Source organism: Neoarius graeffei, chromosome 16, assembly GCF_027579695.1.
Source record: "Neoarius graeffei isolate fNeoGra1 chromosome 16, fNeoGra1.pri, whole genome shotgun sequence".
NCBI lineage: Eukaryota > Metazoa > Chordata > Actinopteri > Siluriformes > Ariidae > Neoarius > Neoarius graeffei.
Genome location: NC_083584.1, coordinates 38073873 through 38099036, shown reverse-complemented (window position 1 = coordinate 38099036; position 25164 = coordinate 38073873). Strand labels below are relative to the sequence as shown.

At 40.7% G+C, this 25164-nt stretch overlaps 1 protein-coding gene across 7 annotated transcripts in view; it reads right to left on the bottom strand.

Annotated features, from left to right (window-relative positions):
* The window catches only part of arpp21 (cAMP-regulated phosphoprotein, 21), a 34821-nt gene extending 11408 nt beyond the window's left edge, over positions 1–23413 (bottom strand). For 6 of the 7 annotated variants that reach the window (XM_060942084.1, XM_060942085.1, XM_060942087.1 and 3 more), the window contains exons 1-13: positions 23262–23413; positions 15744–16013; positions 15574–15618; positions 13081–13149; positions 11740–11848; positions 9979–10057; positions 9747–9806; positions 7521–7658; positions 7326–7425; positions 4126–4224; positions 4011–4048; positions 3704–3763; positions 2820–2986 (exon numbers count right to left, since the gene is read on the bottom strand). In XM_060942084.1, coding sequence (XP_060798067.1) covers positions 2820–2986; positions 3704–3763; positions 4011–4048; positions 4126–4224; positions 7326–7425; positions 7521–7658; positions 9747–9806; positions 9979–10057; positions 11740–11848; positions 13081–13149; positions 15574–15618; positions 15744–15899 — 1120 coding nt within the window. In that variant the 5' untranslated portion in view covers positions 15900–16013; positions 23262–23413. The remainder of the gene's footprint in view (positions 1–2819; positions 2987–3703; positions 3764–4010; positions 4049–4125; positions 4225–7325; positions 7426–7520; positions 7659–9746; positions 9807–9978; positions 10058–11739; positions 11849–13080; positions 13150–15573; positions 15619–15743; positions 16014–23261) is intronic. The other variant, XM_060942086.1, reaches the window with a different exon arrangement.
* Between the last annotated feature and the right edge of the window lie 1751 nt (positions 23414–25164).

Genomic DNA, 25164 nt, shown 5'->3' with positions numbered 1-25164 from the left:
TTCGACAGCCTCCACAGGGACAGCTTATGGCAAATACTACGAGCATATGGGATCCCCCAGCACCTGGTTTCTGTCATCAAGAGTTTTTCTACCAACTTTACATGCTGTGTGGGGAACAGTGATTACAGTTTTGCAATGATGACAGGTGTGAGACAAGGGTGCATGATGTCAACACTACTTTTCAACCTTGCCATTGATTGGGTGATGCAACGAACAACAGAAGATCAAAACAGAGGTATAAGATGGACTCTCTTTTCATTTCTGGAAGACTTAGATTTTGCAGACGATCTAGCATTACTGTCCCATACTTACCAACATATGCAGGAGAAATCATCTTGCCTCATTGATTTTGCTCAACAGATTGGCCTGACAAATCAGCCAAAAGAAATCAGAAGTTATGACTTTAAACACTCAGAACCTGCCCCCAATCAAGGTAAATGGCAAAGTTTTACCAACAACGGAGGACTTTACCTATCTGGGAATCATTGTTACAAGTGAGGGAGGAGCAGGTAAAGATATCAAGAACCGACTCAGTAAAGCTAGATATGCCTTCAATATGCTCAACAATGTCTGGAAGTCTCAGCAATACAGTATTAAGACCAAACTGAAACTGTATCAGAGCTGCATCCTTTCCACCCTTCTATATGCATCAGAATGCTGGAGAATGACAGAAGATGACTAAACTATCCATCTTCCACACAAAGAACTTACGAAGAATCCTGAGAATATATTGGCCAAATAAGATCTCAAATGAAGAACTACTGAGTAAATGCGAACAAGAGAGCATGGGGACTATACTTTTGAGGAGGAGATGGAAGTGGATAGGGCATGTCCTCAGAAGGGAAAAGCATTACAATGCAAAAACAGCGCTGCATTGGACACCTGAGGGAAAGAGAAAACGGAGTAGGCCAAAGAACAGCTGGTGCAGAACGGTGGAGGGAAAACTGAAAACATGGGGACACACATGGGGTACCATCCAGAGAATAGCCCAAAGCAGGCAGGAGTGGAGGGCTTTTGTTGCTGCCCTACATGCCAGTCAGGCATAAAGGGCACAACTAACAGATGTCCTGACATTTTCCTTTAGAATTCGCTGGTATAATTCAGAATTCATTGTTCCATCAATGATGGCAAGCCGTCCTGGCCCAGATGCAGCAAAATGCCCAAACCATGATACTACCACGACCATGTTTCACAGATGGGAGAAGGTTCTTATGCTGGAATGCAGTGTTTTCCTTTCTCCAAACATAATGCTTCTCATTTAAACCAAAAAGTTCTATTTTGGTCTCATCCATCCACAAAACATTTTTCCAATAGCCTTCTGGCTTGTCCACGTGATCTTTAGCAAACTGCAGATGAGCAGCAATGTTCTTTTTGAACAGCAGTGGCTTTCTCCTTGCAACCCTGCTATGCACACCATTGTTGTTCAGTGTTCTCCTGATGAACTCATGAACATTAGCCAATGTGAGAGAGGCCTTCAGTTGCTTAGAAGTTACCCTGAGGTCCTTTGTGGCCTCGCCGACTATTACACGCCTTGTTCTTGGAGTGACCTTTGTTGGTCGACCACTCCTGGGGAGGGTAACAATGGTCTTGAATTACCTCCATTTGTATGCAATCTGCCTGATTGTGGATTGGTGGAGTCCAAACTTTTTAGAGATGGTTTTGTAACCTTTTCCAGCCTGATGAGCATCAACAACGCTTTTTCTGAGGTCCTCAGAAATCTCCTTTGTTTGTGCCATGATACACTTCTACAAACATGTATTGTGAAGATCAGACTTTGATAGATCCCTGTTCTTTAAATAAAACAGTGTGCCCACTCACACCTGATTGCCATCCCATTGATTGAAAACACCTGACTCTAATTTGACCTTCAAATTAACTGCTAATCCTAGAGGTTCACATATTTTTGCCACTCACAGATATGTAATATTGGATAAATTCTCTCAATAAATAAATGACCAAGTATAATATTTTTGTCTCATTTGTTTAACTGGGTTCTCTTTATCTACTTTTAGGACTTGTGTGAAAATCTGATGATGCTTTAGGTCATATTTATGGAGAAATATAGAAAATTCTAAAGGGCTCACAAACTTTCAAGCACCACTGTATACCATGAGTAGAGAAAAACAAAGCGTGTTGCTGAACCAACCGAGGGCAAAATAAAAACTCTACTCGTAAACAAAACCACAAAAAAACAAAACAAAAAAACAACCCAACAATATATGGAATAAAAGTATTTGATGGTAAGAACATATCTTTTTTCCCCAATAATTATTATAGCATTTTTCATAAATTGTTACTGTCATTTTGCCAGTTTGTTTATAATCTTCATCTTTAAGCATTAACATTTATTGAATTTTTTTTAGACTGGTTCAAAAGCTCCAAAAAGTTTGAAAATTACATAATTGAAAGGTCCAGTGAAGAATTAAATAAAAGTCTAAAGCTATTTTGTACCTCGGCACAACAGCAAGATGGCACTTTGTACAAAAAAACAACACTAAAGGTCAATTCGTGCAGCCATCGATAGGTTAAGAAGTTCGCCTAAGCAGACATAATTTTGTCAGATGTTTTGTATCAAGTTTTTATTTATTGAATTTGCAAAAAATAAAAATGCTGTTTCTCAAAATCCAGTGAATGTGGATAGAATAAAACCATTATTCCACTCAATCTCGTCGTACATGGCTTATAGCCAACTCAGCGCCATCAGCTCATGGATGACTCAATTTCGTGGAGTAACTGTTAAATATGCTTAATTATAATACTATATGTTGAAAGAGTTCATGCAAAATTGGGGCAAACTGTGGATAAAGTATTTCTTGTACCTGGCTTGCAGAGTTTGGGATTGTTGTCAGAGTGTGAGGGTTTGGAGCTCCAGGTGGAACTGTCCGAGTCAGTGCTGCTCCAGGGTCGAGGGTCATTCCAGTGACACTCTAACTCAAAGCTGCTCTGTCTGCTGCCTGACAGCCGGCCTGACCCATCCCTGGTACCCCTGCACACAAACGGATACAAGCTACAATACTCTCTTAGATAGGTCACTTTAAAATAATATCGCATAGAATACACAAAGTTCAATTCCAATGGACTTGTGAACTGGTTTGACTGAGTCATTAAAAATAATTTATTCAAATAAACAATTAATTCAAGTTTGATATCACTACCAGGTTCTTGAGCCCAACATGCAACAACCTGATAATATCAGTCTCGCATACTCTGCCAGAAGCGTAGTTACAGGACTAACTTGCTTGAAAACAAAAAACTTTTAAATTATCCAAAAGACAGAGGCAGTGAACCTCAGAAACTCAAAAAAAAAAAAAAAACAGCTCATCATTATAGAGTTCAAAAGTTTGTTTTCCTGTCAGGAGCACAATAGTTTGTACACTTGGAGGCATGGATAGCCAATGACTTTGCAACTTCCTGAATTTTTAGAGACTAATATCCCAATACTGATATTTGAAAAGTCATCTTCTAAAAATTTAAAAGGACAAAAGTGCCATGTCCACAATGGGAATTTGGATATGAATTCATATCGTGTATGGATATCAATAATTATTCCGGATCACCCAAATGAGTCACACAAATGAGCCTAACACTGTATTTTCATGTAATGCCTTTCTCTTCACATGTCCTTGAACATCTTGCACCAAAAAGTGTGGATTGTGAAACATGGCTCATAAGTTCAAATGACTTTTATATCTCTCACACTAACCTGAAGAGCTGTCTCCTCCTTTGAGTCTCACTGTACATATTACAGCAGTCCTCTGGACCTCTGCAGACATTGACATAGACAAAGAGGACGAGAGCAGAAGAGAGTGAGAGTGTAACATTAGATATCTGTGCTTTGTCTGAGACACGGTTGCAGGGTTTCATCTAACATTTCACCTCCTTGTTAATAATAAAGTTCCTGTAAATAATGGAGCAAACATTTCACTGAATGATGGCACAAGCGTGTCTCTTCCAAATGGGAACACAATGATGGCAACAAACATTTATAGAGGGTACCAAGCAATATTTACCTGGTCTCAATATAAACACTCTGAGCAGGACAGGATGACTAAAAGGGAGAGAGGATATTTTAAGGATGGCGTGCACTTTGACATTTGGATGTATTTGACATTTATGTTCACTCACATCCTGAGAGAAGATTCGCTCTCGGACCTTCTGATACTCTTCTTCTCTCTCCTCGAAAGACTTACTCCTCATTTGCTCCTTCAGCCGTGGTATCCTCAGCTACAAAATACACCAAAATACAACCATCAGAGTCTATAACTTGTGACACACCAAGCTAACTGTTGGTCACTGGATGCTTTTGAGTGTTGGCGGCCAAACACTGGTGATATTTTGGCACATTAGTACTAGTCCAATAAATCAATTCAGTGTGTCAAAGACTAGGAGGAGAAAGAACTTTGTGGTTGTTTGCTTAGCCAAACACATCAGGAGAAAAGAAACCAAATCAACCAAAGCAAATGAACAACGTTAAGTATTTGCTTATTTGCTGTAGCTATGACTTTTTTTTTTTGCAACAGCGTGACCAAGCACAGTGTTTCATTTCTGAGCAGACATCTAAACAGATTCACAATGGTATGAAAATTGCTTATTTGATTGGTTATGTTGCTAATCACACTCTACTACAATAAATATGTTTTTAAAAATCATCATTATAGGTCATGTTATAATCTTATTTATAAAAAAGGCTAAATCTAGAACCCTTCAGATTGTCCATCTTGGGGAACCTTAACAGATTCTAAATTAAACACTTTTAGCATTATTTAGTAAAGTTGTGTGTGGTTTGAAATGCACACCTTTTCTGTGATACTGGTTTTTCTCATCTCATCTCATTATCTCTAGCCGCTTTATCCTGTTCTACAGGGTCGCAGGCAAGCTGGAGCCTATCCCAGCTGACTACGGGCGAAAGGCGGGGTACACCCTGGACAAGTCGCCAGGTCATCACAGGGCTGACACATAGACACAGACAACCATTCACACTCACATTCACACCTACGGTCAATTTAGAGTCACCAGTTAACCTAACCTGCATGTCTTTGGACTGTGGGGGAAACCGGAGCACCCGGAGGAAACCCACGCGGACACGGGGAGAACATGCAAACTCCGCACAGAAAGGCCCTTGCTGGCCACGGGGCTCGAACCCGGACCTTCTTGCTGTGAGGCGACAGCGCTAACCACTACACCACCGTGCCGCCTACTGATTTTTACAACTGTCTTTTTTATTATTGTTATTATTACAGATATAAACGGACACCTCCTGGTATTATATTTTATGATACCACAGTGCTGTTAAATTCTTGATTCTGATTGGTGTTGATATTTTTTTCCATAACAGCAGCTCTGAGAGTAATAAGGCAAAATACTCACTTATACTTGTTCCAAAACATTATTCTTTAGTAACAACCCAAAACACAGGCACTTGTATAGTATAGTAGACTCTCAATGCAATCTAAACCCAATAATAAATGGATTAAAAACAGGTTGATATTTGGCATTGATCACTGATACGGTAATTTATTTAATATTTATGAAAGGACGCTTCAACATCAGCGCTTTGTAACGATCAGTAGGTTTTCCACCACAGGAAAGTTTTCAGGACAGAGGGGTTTGCAGTTGCGGTTTGTTACAACGTTGTTTGTGGACAGACCCGTTGCAACAAGGTAGGCAGACTTGGCAATTGCCTAGGGCCCCAGCTGCCGAACGACTGGTTATGTATTCAATAGCAATGACAACTTTTTGAGCGCGGCAGCGCAGCGCCTAATGACACTTGTTGAAATACCCTAGTTCCAAGGGGGGGGCCCCCTAATGCACAACAGCGCCTCCCTACATGCATTGGCCGAAAAGTGCAATGACAGTCTGTTGTCAAGCCCTCAATGCCCATCTCCGTCCAGTCAAGTGGTTGCAGAGCTCCGCGGCAAAAAAAAAAAAAATCAAATATGAAGCGAAATTACCCCTCAGGGAGCCAGAAGAGAAAGAAGAAAAGGGAAGAGGAAGACAGAAAAAAACAAGACACTGGTAAGTGAGAATGTACACACTCATTAATACCAAGCGGGTCGACAAGCAAATTTGGTAGCTAGCTTACGTTAATGGTAGTTATCTTGTAGACAGTGTTTATAACAGTGATGTAAACGTTGTCACGCACAACAGGCTTACAAACTTGCAAGGACTGGCTAAAAATTCTAATATGTGCCACACAAATAGGTGAAAGACTGTCAACTTCTCCCAGATTAACTTATTGTGTTTATCAAAATGTCATAGTCAGAGTTAGTTTCAGCGAGCTGCATGGCTTTCATCAGAAGTAGCTTGTGTGTCGTAGCATGAATGGAGTAGGACAGGGGATGGCTCACAAGAAAGCTCTTTTTTACATAAATAGGCTACGTTTGTGACCTTGGTCGGATATTAATGCAGTAATTCAGCTAAGAAACCCAAACTTTCTGCAAGGAAGCCCTGCTGCGATCAGCACGGCTAATGGCTACGACATGGCAAGTTTGCTTCGCTTGTGTCTCTGTATTGTTTTTGCTTCCATGGGAAGGAAGGACAGCCCTTGCCATTTTCTCTGATTCTAGTAACCTCTGCAAGAATTCCATGCATCATGACTGAACTGGAACGTGAACGTAATGCATAGATGCAGAGCCCTTTCGAATATTCAACTGAGCCAAGGAAAGGTGACAGCAAGCAACCACACCCGCGACATGGATTTTAAATGCTTATGATCATGTTTGTAAATCTTCATGTCAACCACGTTTGTGTAATGATTTCACGATTTACCATAACGTCAGCGAATAAGCCTGAATAATCCACGTTAACTGTCTGGTATAACAAATGAATGACAGACATTACAAGGCATACGAGGCACAGCTCTAACTGATATTGCACAGGTAAATCATCGGGACTCAGTGTAAACAAAATAATTATGGGCCCCAGATCCCCCTTTGCCTAGGGCCTCCAAATAGCTTGAAACAGGCCTGTTTGTGGACATTCACAACAGGTAAATCTAAAATGACATGAGTATGAAGTGTCATTCATTAATAAAAGGAAAAAAAGGAATAAATTATAATCAGCTTCGAAATGGTGCATCACAAAACCTCACCATTTATTGTTTTCCTATAACAGCACTGCACTCTTTTTCCTTACTTATTTCCTTTCACACAGGATTTGCATGTCAGCAAACAACTACTGGCTTCGTGGTGTGTCCAAGTACAACTTTTCACAGCTGATAGAAGGCAACATGGGCAGCACTGTTTGGGGCGAGGTTCTTCTACATCTGTACGGGACTCTCACAAAATGTTTGTGATCATTTTGATAAAGAACATGCGTGCGTGTACCTGACTGTCCTCTTTCTCCTGGCTGTTGTCTCTCTTTAGTATTGACCTTTTTTCTTCAGTTCCCTCCTCCTGGACATGTTCAGCAAACCGTTGCTCTGGTCTGAAAAAAATACACATTAATAAATACATTCATTACATCCACTCACATATGCCCTAAAATAAACTGGTAAACACAAACACGTGTAGTAAACGCACATCCTGGAGTTGCTGGCTTTGTTGATAATGACAGCTTTTCCACTATGATCCACGTTGTGTTCTAACCCAAAATACGCTGCAACTCTGTGAACCAGCATCCTGTGATAGGACGACATCTGAGGAAACTTCTTATAAGAGCTGCAAGAGAAGAGCAGGATATACATTTTATAATGAATATGTTCTGTGTAGGGGCGGCACGGTGGCGTAGTGGTTAGCGCTGTCGCCTCACAGCAAGAAGGTCCTGGGTTCGAGCCCCGGGGCCGGCGAGGGCCTTTCTGTGTGGAGTTTGCATGTTCTCCCCGTGTCCGCGTGGGTTTCCTCCGGGTGCTCCGGTTTCCCCCACAGTCCAAAGACATGCAGGTTAGGTTAACTGGTGACTCTAAATTGACCGTAGGTGTGAATGTGAGTGTGAATGGTTGTCTGTGTCTATGTGTCAGCCCTGCGATGACCTGGCGATTTGTCCAGGGTGTACCCCGCCTTTCGCCCGTAGTCAGCTGGGATAGGCTCCAGCTTGCCTGCGACCCTGTAGAAGGATAAAGCGGCTAGAGATAATGAGATGAGATGAGATGTTCTGTGTACAACCCCGATTCCAAAAAAGTTGGGACAAAGTACAAATTGTAAATAAAAACAGAATGCAATGATGTGGAAGTTTCAAAATTCCATATTTTATTCAGAATAGAACATAGATGACATATCAAATGTTTAAACTGAGAAAATGTATCATTTAAAGAGAAAAATTAGGTGATTTTAAATTTCATGACAACAACACATCTCAAAAAAGTTGGGACAAGGCCATGTTTACCACTGTGAGACATCCCCTTTTCTCTTTACAACAGTCTGTAAACGTCTGGGGACTGAGGAGACAAGTTGCTCAAGTTTAGGGATAGGAATGTTAACCCATTCTTGTCTAATGTAGGATTCTAGTTGCTCAACTGTCTTAGGTCTTTTTTGTCGTATCTTCCGTTTTATGATGCGCCAAATGTTTTCTGTGGGTGAAAGATCTGGACTGCAGGCTGGCCAGTTCAGTACCCGGACCCTTCTTCTACGCAGCCATGATGCTGTAATTGATTCAGTATGTGGTTTGGCATTGTCATGTTGGAAAATGCAAGGTCTTCCCTGAAAGAGACGTCGTCTGGATGGGAGCATGTGTTGCTCTAGAACCTGGATATACCTTTCAGCATTGATGGTGTCTTTCCAGATGTGTAAGCTACCCATGCCACACGCACTAATGCAACCCCATACCATCAGAGATGCAGGCTTCTGAACTGAGCACTGATAACAACTTGGGTCGTCCTTCTCCTCTTTAGTCCGAATGACACGGCGTCCCTGATTTCCATAAAGAACTTCAAATTTTGATTCGTCTGACCACAGAACAGTTTTCCACTTTGCCACAGTCCATTTTAAATGAGCCTTGGCCCAGAGAAGACGTCTGCGCTTCTGGATCATGTTTAGATACGGCTTCTTCCTTGAACTATAGAGTTTTAGCTGGCAACGGCGGATGGCACGGTGAATTGTGTTCACAGATAATGTTCTCTGGAAATATTTCTGAGCCCGTTTTGTGATTTCCAATACAGAAGCATGCCTGTATGTGATGCAGTGCCGTCTAAGGGCCCGAAGATCACGGGCACCCGGTATGGTTTTTCGGCCTTGACCCTTACGCACAGAGATTCTTCCAGATTCTTTGAATCTTTTGATGATATTATGCACTGTAGATGATGATATGTTCAAACTCTTTGCAATTTTACACTGTTGAACTCCTTTCTGATATTGCTCCACTATTTGTCGGTGCAGAATTAGGGGGATTGGTGATCCTCTTCCCATCTTTACTTCTGAGAGCTGCTGCCACTCCAAGATGCTCTTTTTATACCCAGTCATGTTAATGACCTATTGCCAATTGACCTAATGAGTTGCAATTTGGTCCTCCAGCTGTTCCTTTTTTGTACCTTTAACTTTTCCAGCCTCTTATTGCCCCTGTCCCAACTTTTTTGAGATGTGTTGCTGTCATGAAATTTCATATGAGCCAATATTTGGCATGAAATTTCAAAATGTCTCACTTTCGACATTTGATATGTTGTCTGTGTTCTATTGTGAATACAATACCAGTTTTTGAGATTTGTAAATTATTGCATTCCGTTTTTATTTACAATTTGTACTTTGTCCCAACTTTTTTGGAATCGGGGTTGTATTAGTAGAAAAGTGTTTAGTGGAAAACTGGCACAGTCTTACCAGTTGTCTGTCATAAAGTCAGTCATGTCTTGCTCCAGTTTCAGTAGCATCAATCTGTCCCTGTAGGCCAGAACAAGACAACATGACAAGGTATGTATTTTTATTAATAAGAAAAAAAAAAAGAAAAAAGAAAACGGAGGCCAGCCACAAGCTTCTTCTCTTGTCAGCTTTCACTGGAGATTTTTTTTCTCTCTCTCTCTCACACACACACACACACGTGTGCGCGCACTACCTGGGACTGCTCTTTAGAGTAGTAATCAGAAACTCTTCCAGATCGATGCCTGTTGAGTCCGTGTACTCCAGACTTGATTCTGAAACATTCAAATACAATTCATTTACATTCATGTGACACCATTTGAATCCAGACACTTTTAACTGAAACCAAATAAACAGAAATGGGGCACGTCACCACAAAATGACTCCAGTTGAGGGAGAAAAGAATGCTAATTTATTGAATATTCTAAATCTACAGTTAATTATCTTTAAAATGAGGGGTCATTTGTTACATTTGGTGCAGCCAATGCAGAGAAATTAGCAAAATTAAAGTAAATCTTAACAGAAAATCAAGTTTGATGTCCATCCATTATCCATAACCACTTATCCTGTGCATGGTTGCAGGCAAGCTGGAGCCTATCCCAGCTGACTACAGGCGAAAGGCGGGGTACACCCTGGACAAGTCGCCAGGTCACAGCAGGACCGACACATAGAGACAAACAACCATTCACACCTACGGTCAATTTAGAGTCACCAATTAGCCTAACCTGCATGTCTTTGGACTGTGGGGGAAACCGGAGCACCCGGAGGAAACACACACAGATATGGGGAGAACATGCAAACTCTACAACAGGGGTGTCCAAACTGATCCATAAAGGGCCGTGTGGCTGCAGGTTTTCATTCCAGCCATGCAGCAGCACACCTGACTTGGCTCATTCAATCAACTGAACTGTCTTCACAGTCAAATACTTGCAGCCACACCCACCCTTGATTAAAGGGTGGGTGTGTCAGTTGATTGAATAAGCCAAATCAGGTGTGCTGCTGCATGGCTGGAATGAAAACCTGCAGCCAGACGGCCCTTTATGGATCAGTTTGGACACCCCTGCTCTACAAGGAAAGGCCCCAGTCAGCCACTGGGCTCAAACCCAGAACCTTCTTGCTGTGAGGCAAAGGTGCTAACCACTACACCACCATGCTGTCCAAGTGTGATGTATAAATTGAAATTAATGCATAGCACACATTTATTTGGTTTACAAAGTTATACAGTACTGTGCAAAAGCCTTAGGCAACCTGTTTTTTTTATACAAAATTTGTTATAGATTTCTATTCCAAATGTTGATTTTCCACCACAAAATTAAACGCTACTGGAAAAAAAAGTGTCTGAGCAGCATATTACATAAGAGAGCACTTTTCAGATTAAAAAAGAAAACATAATGAAGGCTACTGGGTTTTACTGCAAAATTAAGAAGCAAGCGTGACATTCAGAGTGTCCAGGAGAACTGTGGCTGGTTCTGCAAGATGCTCAGTAAAACCTACAGATCATTTCCTTGTAAAACTGCACTCATTGTACCTGAGACTACTTTTTTTTTTAAAGCAAAGGGTCGTCTCACACCAAATATTGACTTTGTTTAATTTATTATGGCTTACTGCTGTTTATAGTATTTTTTTTTTATGCTGAAACATTTCATTTCATTATTTTTAAGCCATTTTTGGTCTACAGTATTTCTTTACATGTGACTAAGACTTTTGCACAGTACTGTAGGTATAAGTTGTTTTGAAGTATAATATTTTGGTAACAGATACATTTTAGATAAAGGAATGTATTTTCAGCAAAATTAGAAAAACAATACCTAGGTCATTTTTGATGTCCTCTCATTTCAAATTGCAATATCTAGGAATAAACTTTTGCTACACTGGACTCATTTGGTGGTGATACGCCCCAAATGACCCCCCCGTTCTCTCTCTCTGACATGAGCACAAACATGCACACATTGATGACCTTTGGATAAGCTTGGTTTTTTCGTGGTGTTGCCGTCTTTGCATTTCTCTTGTTCTTCTTCTTCACACTCTGAAGTGTTGGCTGTCAGTGAACTTTCACCCTCAGAACCCTACAGAACACAACCACACACTCAGTGTTGTCATTCAGTCTGTCACTCTGCTCACAAAAACTATCATAGCTGGCAGAAATGAAGAAACTATCTGGTCTGTTCACAGTTTGATGTATCACTCATCTTTAGCACTAGTTGATCATGTTAAACCAAAAGAACAACAACAACTTTATTTATCACACGTACACTTAAGCACAGTAAAATTCCTCTCTGCATTTAACCCATCTGAAGCAGTGAAAGCACACATACCCAGAGCAGTGGGAAGCTATGCTACAGCATCCAGGGAGCAGTTGGGGATTAGATGCCTTGCTCAAGGGCACTTCAGCCCAAGACCCCCCCATGTTAACCTAACTGCATGTCTTTGGACTGTGGGGGAACCTGGAGCACCCAGAGGAAACCCATGCAGATACGGGGAGAACATGCAAACTCCACACAGAAAGGCCCCCATCGGCTACTGGGCTCAAACCCAGTAAACCTTCTTGCTGTGGGGCAATAGTGCTAACCACTACACCACCATGCCACCCAAGTGTGATGTTGGTGGACCAATAACCTAAGCTTAGATCATAAGACATTTTATCGTTCAAATTATTTTTACGCTGTTTTGATTGGCTGAGCAAACTGCAAATAACTGCCTACAAATAATGGTCTGCGCATGTGCAGTTACTTCGCACTTTTGTATTTTATGTTCTCCGAGATGTAAATAAAACAGTGATTGCATCCGATTTCTTTATCATTTGACTTGTCATGCAAACTTTATAATCAGTATTTCCAAAAAAATTTTAAATGATAAAACAATTATTGAAGTCGGTTTTCACAAAATATTGTGATTTGTTAGTGTCTTGCAAGCCTTCGGCATCGGCAAATAACCGCTGCTTGCTCGCCACTAACAAATCACGATAGGTTGTTCAGCTTCATCCAATAATTGCTTAATATCACTACAAATACTAATATTGGAAGGTTGTGTACAATTTTAACATACTATTTAAAACTGTAGCATTTGGGACACAGACTTTCTATGTATTGAGTCTTCTGGGTTATTTCTCTTCAAGCAAGACTAGAACGTGAGAGCATGTCAGCTGTCTGCTGTAGATTTTGTGGTTTGCTGGTGTGCAACCTTTCACAGAAAACATGAATCAGTCATTCTTGGTATGTCAGGGCTGTACACCTGCAAGACCCCATAACAACCACAAAGCTAGACTGAGTGATGGAGATGTTGCTTTTTTCCCTCTTACCTTGCTGCTTGATTCAGTGGGTAAAGCATCCTCACACACAGCTGCACTCCTCATTAGTTTCCCTTTGACCTGAAGTAAAACTTACAATGACTAAACAGCACATAAGGCACACACACGTCTAGACATTCAAGACCATAACCTTCCATAATACACATTACTGCTTTAGTGCTACGTACTCTTAGGTTTACTTATAAACGTAATATTGGTAAAGCACTCATTAAACTTAAACATTAAAATCCCAGAGACAATCTTGCATAGTTTAATAGGCAGCAGGTAACAGATTTATTAAATCACCAAAGTGGCGCTGGAACTGAGTTAACCACTAATTTGCACAGTGCTCAGCATTGTCTAATGCTGGGATCAGATGACATGATATTTTTGTCTTTCATGATGGTCACCATGTCAGATTAGGCAACCATAGTGCCATAAACTTTTGCCATGTCCTGGTCAGGAGACTGGCAACACTACAAGTTTGACCCCGACCAATCATCGTTCGCGTCCTTGCAGGTCGTCAGGGAGGATGGTCAAGAAATTGTCAGTTACTGTTATCAAGGAACACGTCGTAGGACTTGACAAACTAGGCAAGAAAATTCTGACATGCTAGACTTTTTGTTGTGGGGCATCCCAGACTCCACATCACTGTTTTTTGATTATGTCACACTACAAGGCCCTGACGTTCCTGACGTTCACATTCAGGCCTGATGCTGGAAATTTGTTTGCCACAACTAAACTATATCAAAATCAGGCTGAATTTGTGTAATCTGATCCTGACAAGACAGTTTCTCAACTCCACTCATACAGACTCACTGCCCTATATGATTTTATGACTTTCGAACTCCAAACACACCTGAACAATATTATGAAGAGTTTAATAACTTAGGCAGGGAGTTGTTAAACCATATAACCATTTTATTACATATTGTAATATGCTCTTTTTTTTTAGTAATTATTTTGTGCTGCAGTAATGTAATGTAACGCAAAGTCTCTGAAATGGGTCTTGGTTTTTGGATGGTTCACCACCATTACGGTATATCTACAGCATTATCCTCTGCAATAAGTCACACACACAGACGCACACAATTTTATCATTTTAAATGTAGAGCATACTGTACATCCAAAAAAACATGCAATATTTGTGCTATACACTATGCTCTGCTTGACGTCCTTTTCTATTTAAAGGATTTTATCAGTGCTGTAGTCGAGTCACTAAACCTCGAGTCCAGTCTCAAGTCCCCAGTGTTCAAGTCCAAGTCTCATCTCACCTCATCTCATTATCTCTAGCTGCTTTATCCTGTTTTACAGGGTCGCAGGCAAGCTGGAGCCTATCCCAGCTGACTACGGGTGAAAGGCGGGGTACACCCTGGACAAGTCGCCAGGTCATCACAGGGTTGACACATAGACACAGACAACCATTCACACTCACATTCACACCTACGGTCAATTTAGAGTCACCAGTTAACCTAACCTGCATGTCTTTGAACTGTGGGGGAAACCGGAGCACCCGGAGGAAACCCACGCGGACACGGGGAGAACATGCAAACTCTGCACAGAAAGGCCCTCGCTGGCCACAGGGCTCGAACCCGGACCTTCTTGCTGTGAGGCGACAGCGCTAACCACCACACCACCGTGCCGCCCCAGTCCAAGTCATTAAAAAAAATTTGAGTCGAGTCCACTATTGATTCTAGCGGAGTCCAAGAACAAGACTCCAACTGCACCAATTGACGGTGGCTGTTTTAGCACCATTAACATTAGTTTGTTTCTGACGTATGAACAGGTGAATATGCATTCTCTTTGTCAGGGAGTGTGAAGTATTCTGTCAGAGATGGTTGGGAGACGGATGTAAGGCAGACGGATATAGGGCAGAAGGTGTGTTTATTAATACAACTGAAGAGGGTGAACAATCCAGAATGGCAGGCAAAATCGTAAAACAGTGAAACAGGCAATATGTCCAGCGAGGCACAAACAGGCTATCGTAGACGAGGCAGAATCAAAGACGAGAAACAGGAAATCAGGGATCAGGAAACCAAACAAGGAAATAAGGTTCAGTAATGTGTCAGCAACGCAGCTCAATACTTCGCAAAGTAAGTGCGTTTTCACAGTTTTTATATAGGTGCGCTGATTGTGGCTTAATCCTGTGCAGATGCGAGCCGTTTACGCCCAAGAGTCTATCTGATGCACGCGCCAAGGTGTGCAGATGTGACACTCTTGCACGAAATTAGTACAAAAATGAATGTAGAGATAAATATCTTGTGCCAAATTATTATGGCATGTTACAAAAAATAAAGAAAAAATCTGAGTCCTCGTCTCCAATTTACGAGTCCGAATGCAGTGAATGCATGAGTCTGAGTCCAAGTCATCAGTGTTCAAGCCCCAGTCAAGTCACGGGTCCTTAAAATTAGGGCACGAGTCGGACTTGAGTCCGAGTCCTGGACTCGGGTACTACAAGCCTGGATTTTATCATATATTTTACTACCTCTCACACTTTTGGCCTACCTTGTGATTTCTTTTTAGCTGCCCTTGGTGTGCATCTGTTTTCCGCTGTTTAGGAGAAAAGAAGAAGAAGAAACTAATGTTAATAAGAGGAAAGAAAGCATAAAAAAGGGAGGGTAAAGCCACGCTAAGAGACAACACCGGATAATAAGGACAAAGTAAGTCCTTGTCACCTGCACCTCCACTGAATGGCTGCCATGGCGATCCTCCTCCTTCGTTTCCACAGTGCAGCATGTAGGTGGTGTCCCCTTCTCTGTGATGGACTCTGAGAGGACCATTTTCTCTTCGGTTTCGACATCACACATCTTGACACTTAAAGGTTCACCCATTCTAAAAGCTAACAGTCATTTATCCCATAACTGACTGTGGAACTTGATCACATCATCCGTTTGCCCACCTCAGTCAGAAGTTAATTAATGGAATCCCACCTTCCTTTGACAGAGCTGTATGAAAAAAGACATCTGGGATAGCATGGTATTTTGAAATAAAAAGACATACTGAATCAACAGAGACTCATACCCAGAGAGATATTATTTCATATACTATATTATGACAGTTGGTTTACATCATGCAATAGATTCATTATTATAAATTAATATGAATGGTCCATGGCTGAAACTAACATACAGCGTGAGACACAGGCTACGTGCCAGACTGCATATTACCCTTCTAAACACTTCTTCACCGTACAAAGTAACAAATGGTGGCATGTTTTGATATGTATTTTTTTTAAATTACTGTTTTGGGACTTTCCAACAGCATTCTACTGAGTGTGCTAGCAAACTAACACTAACTCAAAATAATGAGTGTAAAAAGCCTATACAAATATACTACTCCTGTTGCAAAGCAAACAAATATTTAAAAGCTATTCCACAAAATTGAGTCGTACATGAGCCGATAGCCGAAGAGGTGCGTGGTACGGAGTTGGCTATAAGCCATGTACAACCCCGATTCCAAAAAAGTTGGGACAAAAGTACAAACTGTAAATAAAAACGGAATGCAACGATGTGGAAGTTTCAAAATTCCATATTTTATTCAGAATAGAACATAGATGACATATCAAATGTTTAAACTGAGAAAATGTATCATTTAAAGAGAAAAATTCGGTGATTTTAAATTTCACGACAACAACACATCTCAAAAAAGTTGGAACAAGGCCATGTTTACCACTGTGAGACATCCCCTTTTCTCTTTACAACAGTCTGTAAACGTCTGGGGACTGAGGAGACAAGTTGCTCAAGTTTAGGGATAGGAATGTTAACCCATTCTTGTCTAATGTAGGATTCTAGTTGTTCAACTGTCTTAGGTCTTTTTTGTCGTATCTTCCGTTTTATGATGCGCCAAATGTTTTCTATGGGTGAAAGATCTGGACTGCAGGCTGGCCAGTTCAGTACCCGGACCCTTCTTCTACGCAGCCATGATGCTGTAATTGATGCAGTATGTGGTTTGGCATTGTCATGTTGGAAAATGCAAGGTCTTCCCTGAAAGAGACGTCGTCTGGATGGGAGCATATGTTGCTCTAGAATCTGGATATACCTTTCAGCATTGATGGTGTCTTTCCAGATGTGTAAGCTGCCCGTGCCACACGCACTAATGCAACCCCATACCATCAGAGATGCGGGCTTCTGAACTGAGCGCTGATAACTTGGGTCGTCCTTCTCCTCTTTAGTCCGAATGACACGGCGTCCCTGATTTCCATAAAGAACTTCAAATTTTGATTCGTCTGACCACAGAACAGTTTTCCACTTTGCCACAGTCCATTTTAAATGAGCCTTGGCCCAGAGAAGACGTCTGCGCTTCTGGATCATGTTTAGATACGGCTTCTTCTTTGAACTATAGAGTTTTAGCTGGCAACGGCGGATGGCACGGTGAATTGTGTTCACAGATAATGTTCTCTGGAAATATTCCTGAGCCCATTTTGTGATTTCCAATACAGAAGCATGCCTGTATGTGATGCAGTGCCATCTAAGGGCCCGAAGATCACAGGCACCCAGTATGGTTTTCCGGCCTTGACCCTTACGCACAGAAATTCTTCCAGATTCTCTGAATCTTTTGATGATATTATGCACTGTAGATGATGATATGTTCAAACTCTTTGCAATTTTACACTGTCGAACTCCTTTCTGATATTGCTCCACTATTTGTTGGCGCAGAATTAGGGGGATTGGTGATCCTCTTCCCATCTTTACTTCTGAGAGCCGCTGCCACTCCAAGATGCTCTTTTTATACCCAGTCAATTGCCAGTTGACCTAATGAGTTGCAATTTGGTCCTCCAGCTGTTCCTTTTTTGTACCTTTAACTTTTCCAGCCTCTTATTGCCCCTGTCCCAACTTTTTTGAGATGTGTTGCTGTCATGAAATTTCAAATGAGCCAAAATTTGGCATGAAATTTCAAAATGTCTCACTTTCGACATTTGATATGTCGTCTATGTTCTATTGTGAATACAATATGAGTTTTTGAGATGTGTAAATTATTGCATTCCATTTTTATTTACAATTTGTACTTTGTCCCAACTTTTTTGGAATTGGGGTTGTACGGTGAGATTGAGTGGAATAACTGTTTTATTATATCCACATTCACTGGATTTTGAGAAATAGAGCATTTTTATTTTTTGCAAATTCAATAAATGAAAACTTTATACGGGCGGCACGGTGGTGTAGTGGTTAGCGCTGTCGCCTCACAGCAAGAAGGTCCGGGTTCGAGCCCCGGGGCTGGCGAGGGCCTTTCTGTGCAGAGTTTGCATGTTATCCCCGTGTCCGCGTGGGTTTCCTCTGGGTGCTCCGGTTTCCCCCACAGTCCAAAGACATGCAGGTTAGGTTAACTGGTGACTCTAAATTGACCGTAGGTGTGAATGTGAGTGTGAATGGTTGTCTGTGTCTATGTGTCAGCCCTGTGATGACCTGGCGACTTGTCCAGGGTGTACCCCGCCTTTCGCCCGTAGTCAGCTGGGATAGGCTCCAGCTTGCCTGCGACCCTGTAGAAGGATAAAGCGGCTACAGATAATGAGATGAGATGGGAAAAACTTTATACAAAACATCCAACAAAATCATTTCCGCTTAGAATGTAAACAAACCAGCAAAATGACAGTAGCAATTTGTGAAAAATGAAATAATAATAATTCTTGAAAAAAAAGATACGTTCTTACCATCAAATACTTTTATTGTTTTTGTGTATTTTTTTTGGGGGGGGTTGCTTTCGAGGGCATTTTTATTTTGTCCTCGGTTGGTTCAGTAACATGCTCTGCCATTTTGTTTTTCTCTACTCACGGTATATGAGCTGATATCCTAGTAGTGGAGTAGCCAATCAGAGCACGCGATTGCTCATATCCAGTGAATGTGGACAGAATAAATACAATTGTTGCTCAAAGACAAAACTGTACATAATGTGTCAAGGTTTCAGTGATCTCCCAGCTGCTCTCTTTATGTTAGTGTGCACATTTTTTTCAGTCCAGCATTGAGAACACAGGCGAGTACATTAATACATTAAATAATGGATTAGCGTTTCCTTGCTCAGGTAGCCTACTGAACAACAAGTTACAAAGCTTGTCTGATTTCAAAGGAGACATCCAAAACCCCTTGCTACCCTCACAGTGAGATGTTTTGCTCCTTTTCTTCCTTATATTCTTCATCAAACCAGCTGAATTTTTGAAACTTGAGTCTATTAAGGACTATTAAAGAACATTTTGGGTCCTACTAAAAGTTATTATGAATTTGAAGAGACAGAAAAGTACGATTGTGTATTAGGGCCATTGTAGGTTAAAATATACAGCGCTGAGGGAGGGGGTAACTGTGAAATTCCAAGATTAAAAAGTCATAACGTTACAAAAACTTGAAAATAGTACTTTTTTCAAGGAACCAGAACTTTTCTACTACATTTCCCAGAATGCACTGCAGCTAGGACGCAGGAGAGGTTGTTTGTTTTTCTTCTTGTAAATTTGTGACTTCTAAATTTTGGAATTTCTGATTTTTTCATCTCAGAATTTGAGTGTTTTTCTCACAAATTTATGACACTATAATCTCAGAGAATATCTTGAAAATTTCACACTTTAATCTTTGAATTTTTTTCAGAATATTACACCCACTGTGTTTTTAAATCTACAATGGCCCTAATATGTCATCTTTGAAAAGACATGAGAATTTAGTAAGATATATATTTTCAAAGTAAATATCATCTGGATTGTGTTACATAATACCAAAATGACTGAAATTAACAAGGCATGAGTTTCCAATTCATTCTGATCCATGGAGGCCCAAAGACTGGCGGTCCAGAGACTCCAAACTCAGGTAATCTCTGTTAACTTCACTCTTTTGACATAAACCATTAAATCAATCTGATGTGTCTCAAATTTGGCTTAACTGTCCTCTTTTCGAGACTCCGACTGTTCTGTATTGACCTAAGCAGAGGTGAACAGTAACGAAGTATATTTACTTGTGTACTGTACTTAAGTACACTTTGAGTATCTGTACTTTACTTGAGTATTAATTTTTTTGGAAACTTGTGACTAACTTCACTACATTTGAAAGTCAAATATCCTACTTTTCACTCCACTACATTTCTATCAAGATCCTCGTTACTACGAAGTGGCTTTGAAAGTGGATGTTTTTTGTTTTCTTTTATAAAAACACAATTGGTTTTTTCGCAGGTGACACTGAGACAGCCTATTAATAATCACTAGGGTCACGTCACGTCCATAGACTGTATAAAATCAAGTTCAATTTCTCAGCAGTATTATTTGAACACGATCAGTTGATGGCAGAATGGAAGGAGGCGGTTTTTCTGGAGAATGAGTGCCCTCGTGACCCATGAGAACCCATGTTTCAGTTTTCTGAAATGGTTAAAGATTCATTTCGTTTTAAACGTTTGCTTTGTTTGCCTGAAACAAACCACCTGCGGAAGCATATTGAGGTATGCAAACATTTTATTCCAAGAGAAAGCTTGCAATAAAATTGTCTGTGCTTTTAGTGTTAGCGATAACATTGCAATAGCTATGCAGTCTGGTTAGTCAAATGGCTTTCTATGGATTTGCCCGCCAAGTTGCTGTAGCCTTGTTCATGGCTAACGTTAACACATAGCTAGTTAACTTGGACACTGTTAGTTAGCATGTAAACACTGAGTTACACTAACATGAATAACGTTAACTTTAGCATAATCTTGCCAAATAAACAGAATGTAGAAATCTTTCTTTTCTCGTAACATTAGCTACCCAGTATGATTTCAAAGTGTGAAAAGAGTTTGCTACACTGTAAGAAGTGATTTTGGAGAGTGGTAAATATAATCTATGCAAACCATATAAAATGTACTCGATTATTGCAGTCAGCCAAGGAATTATAAAGTAATGGGTAAATTATACATATGCTACCTATTCGTTAACAGTAACAACCGTTACATGGAAAAATACGGTAAAATATACCCCAAAGCCGTGAGGCCTGTGCTCCAAATTGCGCATGCGTCAGACCATGCGTTTGAGTGAGCGGGACAGGGAACTCTCGGACTGCCATCTTCCTCTCTCTGGCTGTTAGTTAGTGAGTTATACCGTAAAACAGGTTCATTACTTGAAATGTAGTGTGAAGCTGTTGTACTGCACTTTATTTTGTGTTTTTTGATCATTTGGTGCATCACTGCTGCATATAAACAGGGCGGTTCAGTTATTTGTTGTATAAATGCACCTGGACTGCAGATTTGGTCAGTCCAGAAACAACATTTGAAGCTGTTAGTTAGTGAGTTATAAAACAGGTTGATTACTTGAAATGTTGTGTGAAGCTGTTGTACTGCACTTTATTCTGTGTTGTTTTTTTTTGATGATTTTATGGATTAAAAACATTGAGGAGATGATAAACCATCTGAAAGTCTTTTTTTTTTTTTTTTTGGGGGGGGGGGGGGGGTACATCTTACCTGCTCTGAATAAGTAATGGTTACTAACTGATATTAATGGCCTTTGATTAGTAATTATCAGGTACGGTATTACCTACGGTACTAGCAAACGAGATAATTGTACCCAATTTCAATAAGAAAGTAGCTGTTGAATAGATACATAAATGTGAGGTAAATTGTACCCAATTTATTTAAGTATTTCATAGCTTTTTATTTCAGTTATTTTATACTCAATATATATGGAATTAAATCTACCCCAAACAAGTCAATGCAAATTGTTACCTCAGATTTATTGGGTAAATTCTATAGGTTACTTTTTTCAGTGTAGCATGTCAGGTGAAGCTTCAGCTCTACAGGTTCTACAAACTAGTCAGTAAATCCAGTCGGTTGCTTCAGAAGCATTAGGTTTTGTAAGCGTTGTGGCAATAATACAACAGTGCGTTGACAGAAAATGTACTTTTAATACTTAAGTATTTTTAAAAGCAAGTACTTCAGTACTTTAACTTGAGTAAAAATTTGACTGGACAACTTTCACTTGTATTGGAGTAACATTTAACCAGTGGGATCTGTACTTTGACTTAAATAATAAACTTGGGTACCTTGTCCACCTCTAGACCTAAGAGCCTACATCACTTGAAATGAGTCATCTCACAAATCTAAACATGCTGCGTTTTGTCTTTTCGTTTTAAAAACCTCAGAAGCACAGATGAGCTCTTCGCCCCTCACCTAACATGGGACTGCTAGGAAGTCATATGGAGAATGAATTTGACCTCCGTTACGTCTCTGATATCTCATAACATACCCACTCTCTCTCTCTCTCTCTCTCTGGGAAGTGAACAGGTGCCACAGCCAGCAGAATTTGCTGAGAGATCTTGTGAAAGATATGATCACCATCCAAACGTGTGATCTCAGAAAAAGGGAAGAGACTGTTTACACCGCGCACAGACCCGTCAGACCGGTGTGTTTGAAGTGTAGCCCAGTGTGGGGTGGGGGGCTGTGGGACTGCGGGACTGGGGACCGCGGCTCCGGTCACACTGGAGCTAATGAATTGAAATGGAGTCACATTCCGCTTTCTGGCTGCCGGCGCATGCTATATTTGTGTGTCTGTGACGCACACGGAGCCGAGCAGCTGCACGCTGTAAAAAGCAACCCAAAGACCCGGCCTCTGACTGAGCTGCTGTTTAACAAGGACACAAGACGAGCCAGTCTCCATAGTGAAGTCACTTCACTCACTTTACAGACTACTAACAAATAACTGGATCTACAGATAGGCTCATGAAGAAAGCTTAACTACTAAAAGAGTGACTGATAAACTCACAGCTCCTTTCCCACGTGACCACTTCACTTACTGTATACACACCAGTTCAAGTTACCTTCCAACAACTCAGGAAAGAATAATACAAGAGCTTTTTAGGAGAGTGGAAAGAAAAAAAAAGACTCCTTTATGATCAGTGTAGCATCCTGAAAATAATCCAAAAATACTGAAATATTAACCATTTATTGCTCTTTTTATTCCTGATCTGATATAATGATGATTATAATAACAGCAGGTCTACTTGAAATCTATTAAAACGCAAGATCTAAACTGATGGCCAATTAGTTATGCTTGTTTCTGTCATCTAACGTTGAATATGAGCGAGATCAGGTACTGATCTGGGATTAGTAGCATACTTTGGCATCATTTTAATGAATCCGTTCAGTGAATGAGGATTAAAATGTCGTAAGATAAAATGTCATGTTTCCTTGATGTAATCTGAACAGTCAGTCAATCAAATCAACTAAAAGCCAAAATATTCAGAAAACACCCAGACTTTGCTTACCGTGTGGGATTTGTGAAGAAAGAGTGTCGATTCAGGAGTCAGGAGCACTGCAGGGCTGAGGGGCTTACCGGGAATGACAGCTTGAGGAAGTGAGCTGCCCGAGTTTGTTCTGTTTGCGACAGCGTTTTTAAGCGCCTGAGCTTTCAACACTCCCTAATAAACACACACACACACACACACACACACACACACACACACACACCATAGAACGAAACCATGCACACTTGAATGCACCTGTCAAGCAAAAGGAAACGGAAGAGTGAAAGAAATGAACAAACGAGAGTGCTGGTGGAGCACAAGGTTTGCCCGAGTGAACTGCATTCACACTGTTCAGTGTTTGCTCTCAACACACCCGGTCTAATGTAATACTGTATCAGTTCATTTTCAGAAGTTTGTGTGGTACTGTTGTAAGAATTGTAAAAAGAAAATGTGCATGGAAAAGTTGCAGTGCACCTAAAAACACATTGCAAACATCAAGCACACAAGGTGGTAGCCGCCAAACCCCAAACACCTGTTAGATGAGGAGTTGCAAGAGCTGTATGTCTCTCAACCCCCACTTTTCTTACACATCACGGAAACCCATGAGTGCATTTGCAGCATGCCCTGAAATTGTGCAAAGGAGGACAGAAATATGAAATCATTGACTGGAAGATATGATCATTATCCCCTCAGAGTCTCAGAAGCTTCAAAAGAGCTAGTGATGACACCACTTCTTTACTGTGTGCGAGTGAGAAACAGAGCTTCTAACATGCATCAAATGATACAGGCAAGGTCATAATGTTTCTATTCAAACATGACAGCATACCATAAAGGGGATAGGACTTGATCAAGGGCCCAGCAGCATGAGCCGAAAGAGTGTGCCATGAGGAAGGGCCTGTAAGCTTCTCAGGAGCTCAGTACGTCTAGCCTCGCCCCTGCATGCAGTACATTTCCCAAATGAAAATAAACATAAGCCACTGCGGAAAAGGAAGAGGTCTTCCTAGAGAACGGACAAGCACAGGTGTGACATGAGTTCACAATCTCTTCTCATAACTAGAACTGCTCTTAGAAATCAACACAGCACAGCAAGCATGTCCTTCGAGGTAATAAGAAGGGAGGGGGGGACAAAAAAACCCCTGTAAAATCCTAATAATAACCTTCTAAGTTTCCTTATAATTTAGGAAATAATTGCAATAAAAGTAAATAAAACTTGCATGAACAACGGACAGACCCTCTTACCCTAGGGCTAAAGCAAATATTCATTAGATAATAAGTCAAATAAAACTGCAGAGCTGTGAGGGCTCTTATATGGCTCAAGGTCAGAAAATATATAAACAGAAACCTGGAATGAAAAAAACTATTGAGATCCATGCATTCAATGTCAGTACCGTGTCTACATGTATGGTTATACGGTTGAGAAATGCTTTTACCTTTAGTTACTTATATAAAATCATACTGTTTAAAATGCAGGATTGCTGACACATGGCCAAAATATTAAAAGACTGTTGGCTGCATTTACTGTAAATGACCCCTGAGCTTGTATCCTGCTGGGAATGAAATATCCAGACTAGCACTTGCCCAATGTACACACACACACACACTTGTCTGTCAGTTTTAGACTACATGCTTCATTTAAGACCTTGAGACAAGAAAGGATTTTTGTTATTTAACCACACATGCGCACATGCATGCACACACACAGCTGGAGAATTGGGGCTTCTCTGATGACACTTTCCTGTATTGTGTATTGGCAAGTCATCTAAGAGATATCATGGTTTCTAAAAGGTTAGGTCGTCACATTGGATAAAGATACATACAGAACTGGCACTTCCACAACAATGCAGCACCTGCTTCTCTCCCAACCTCCCACACTTAAACATAGACACATGCATACGCACTGCATCGCTCAGTAAATCTCTCAGCA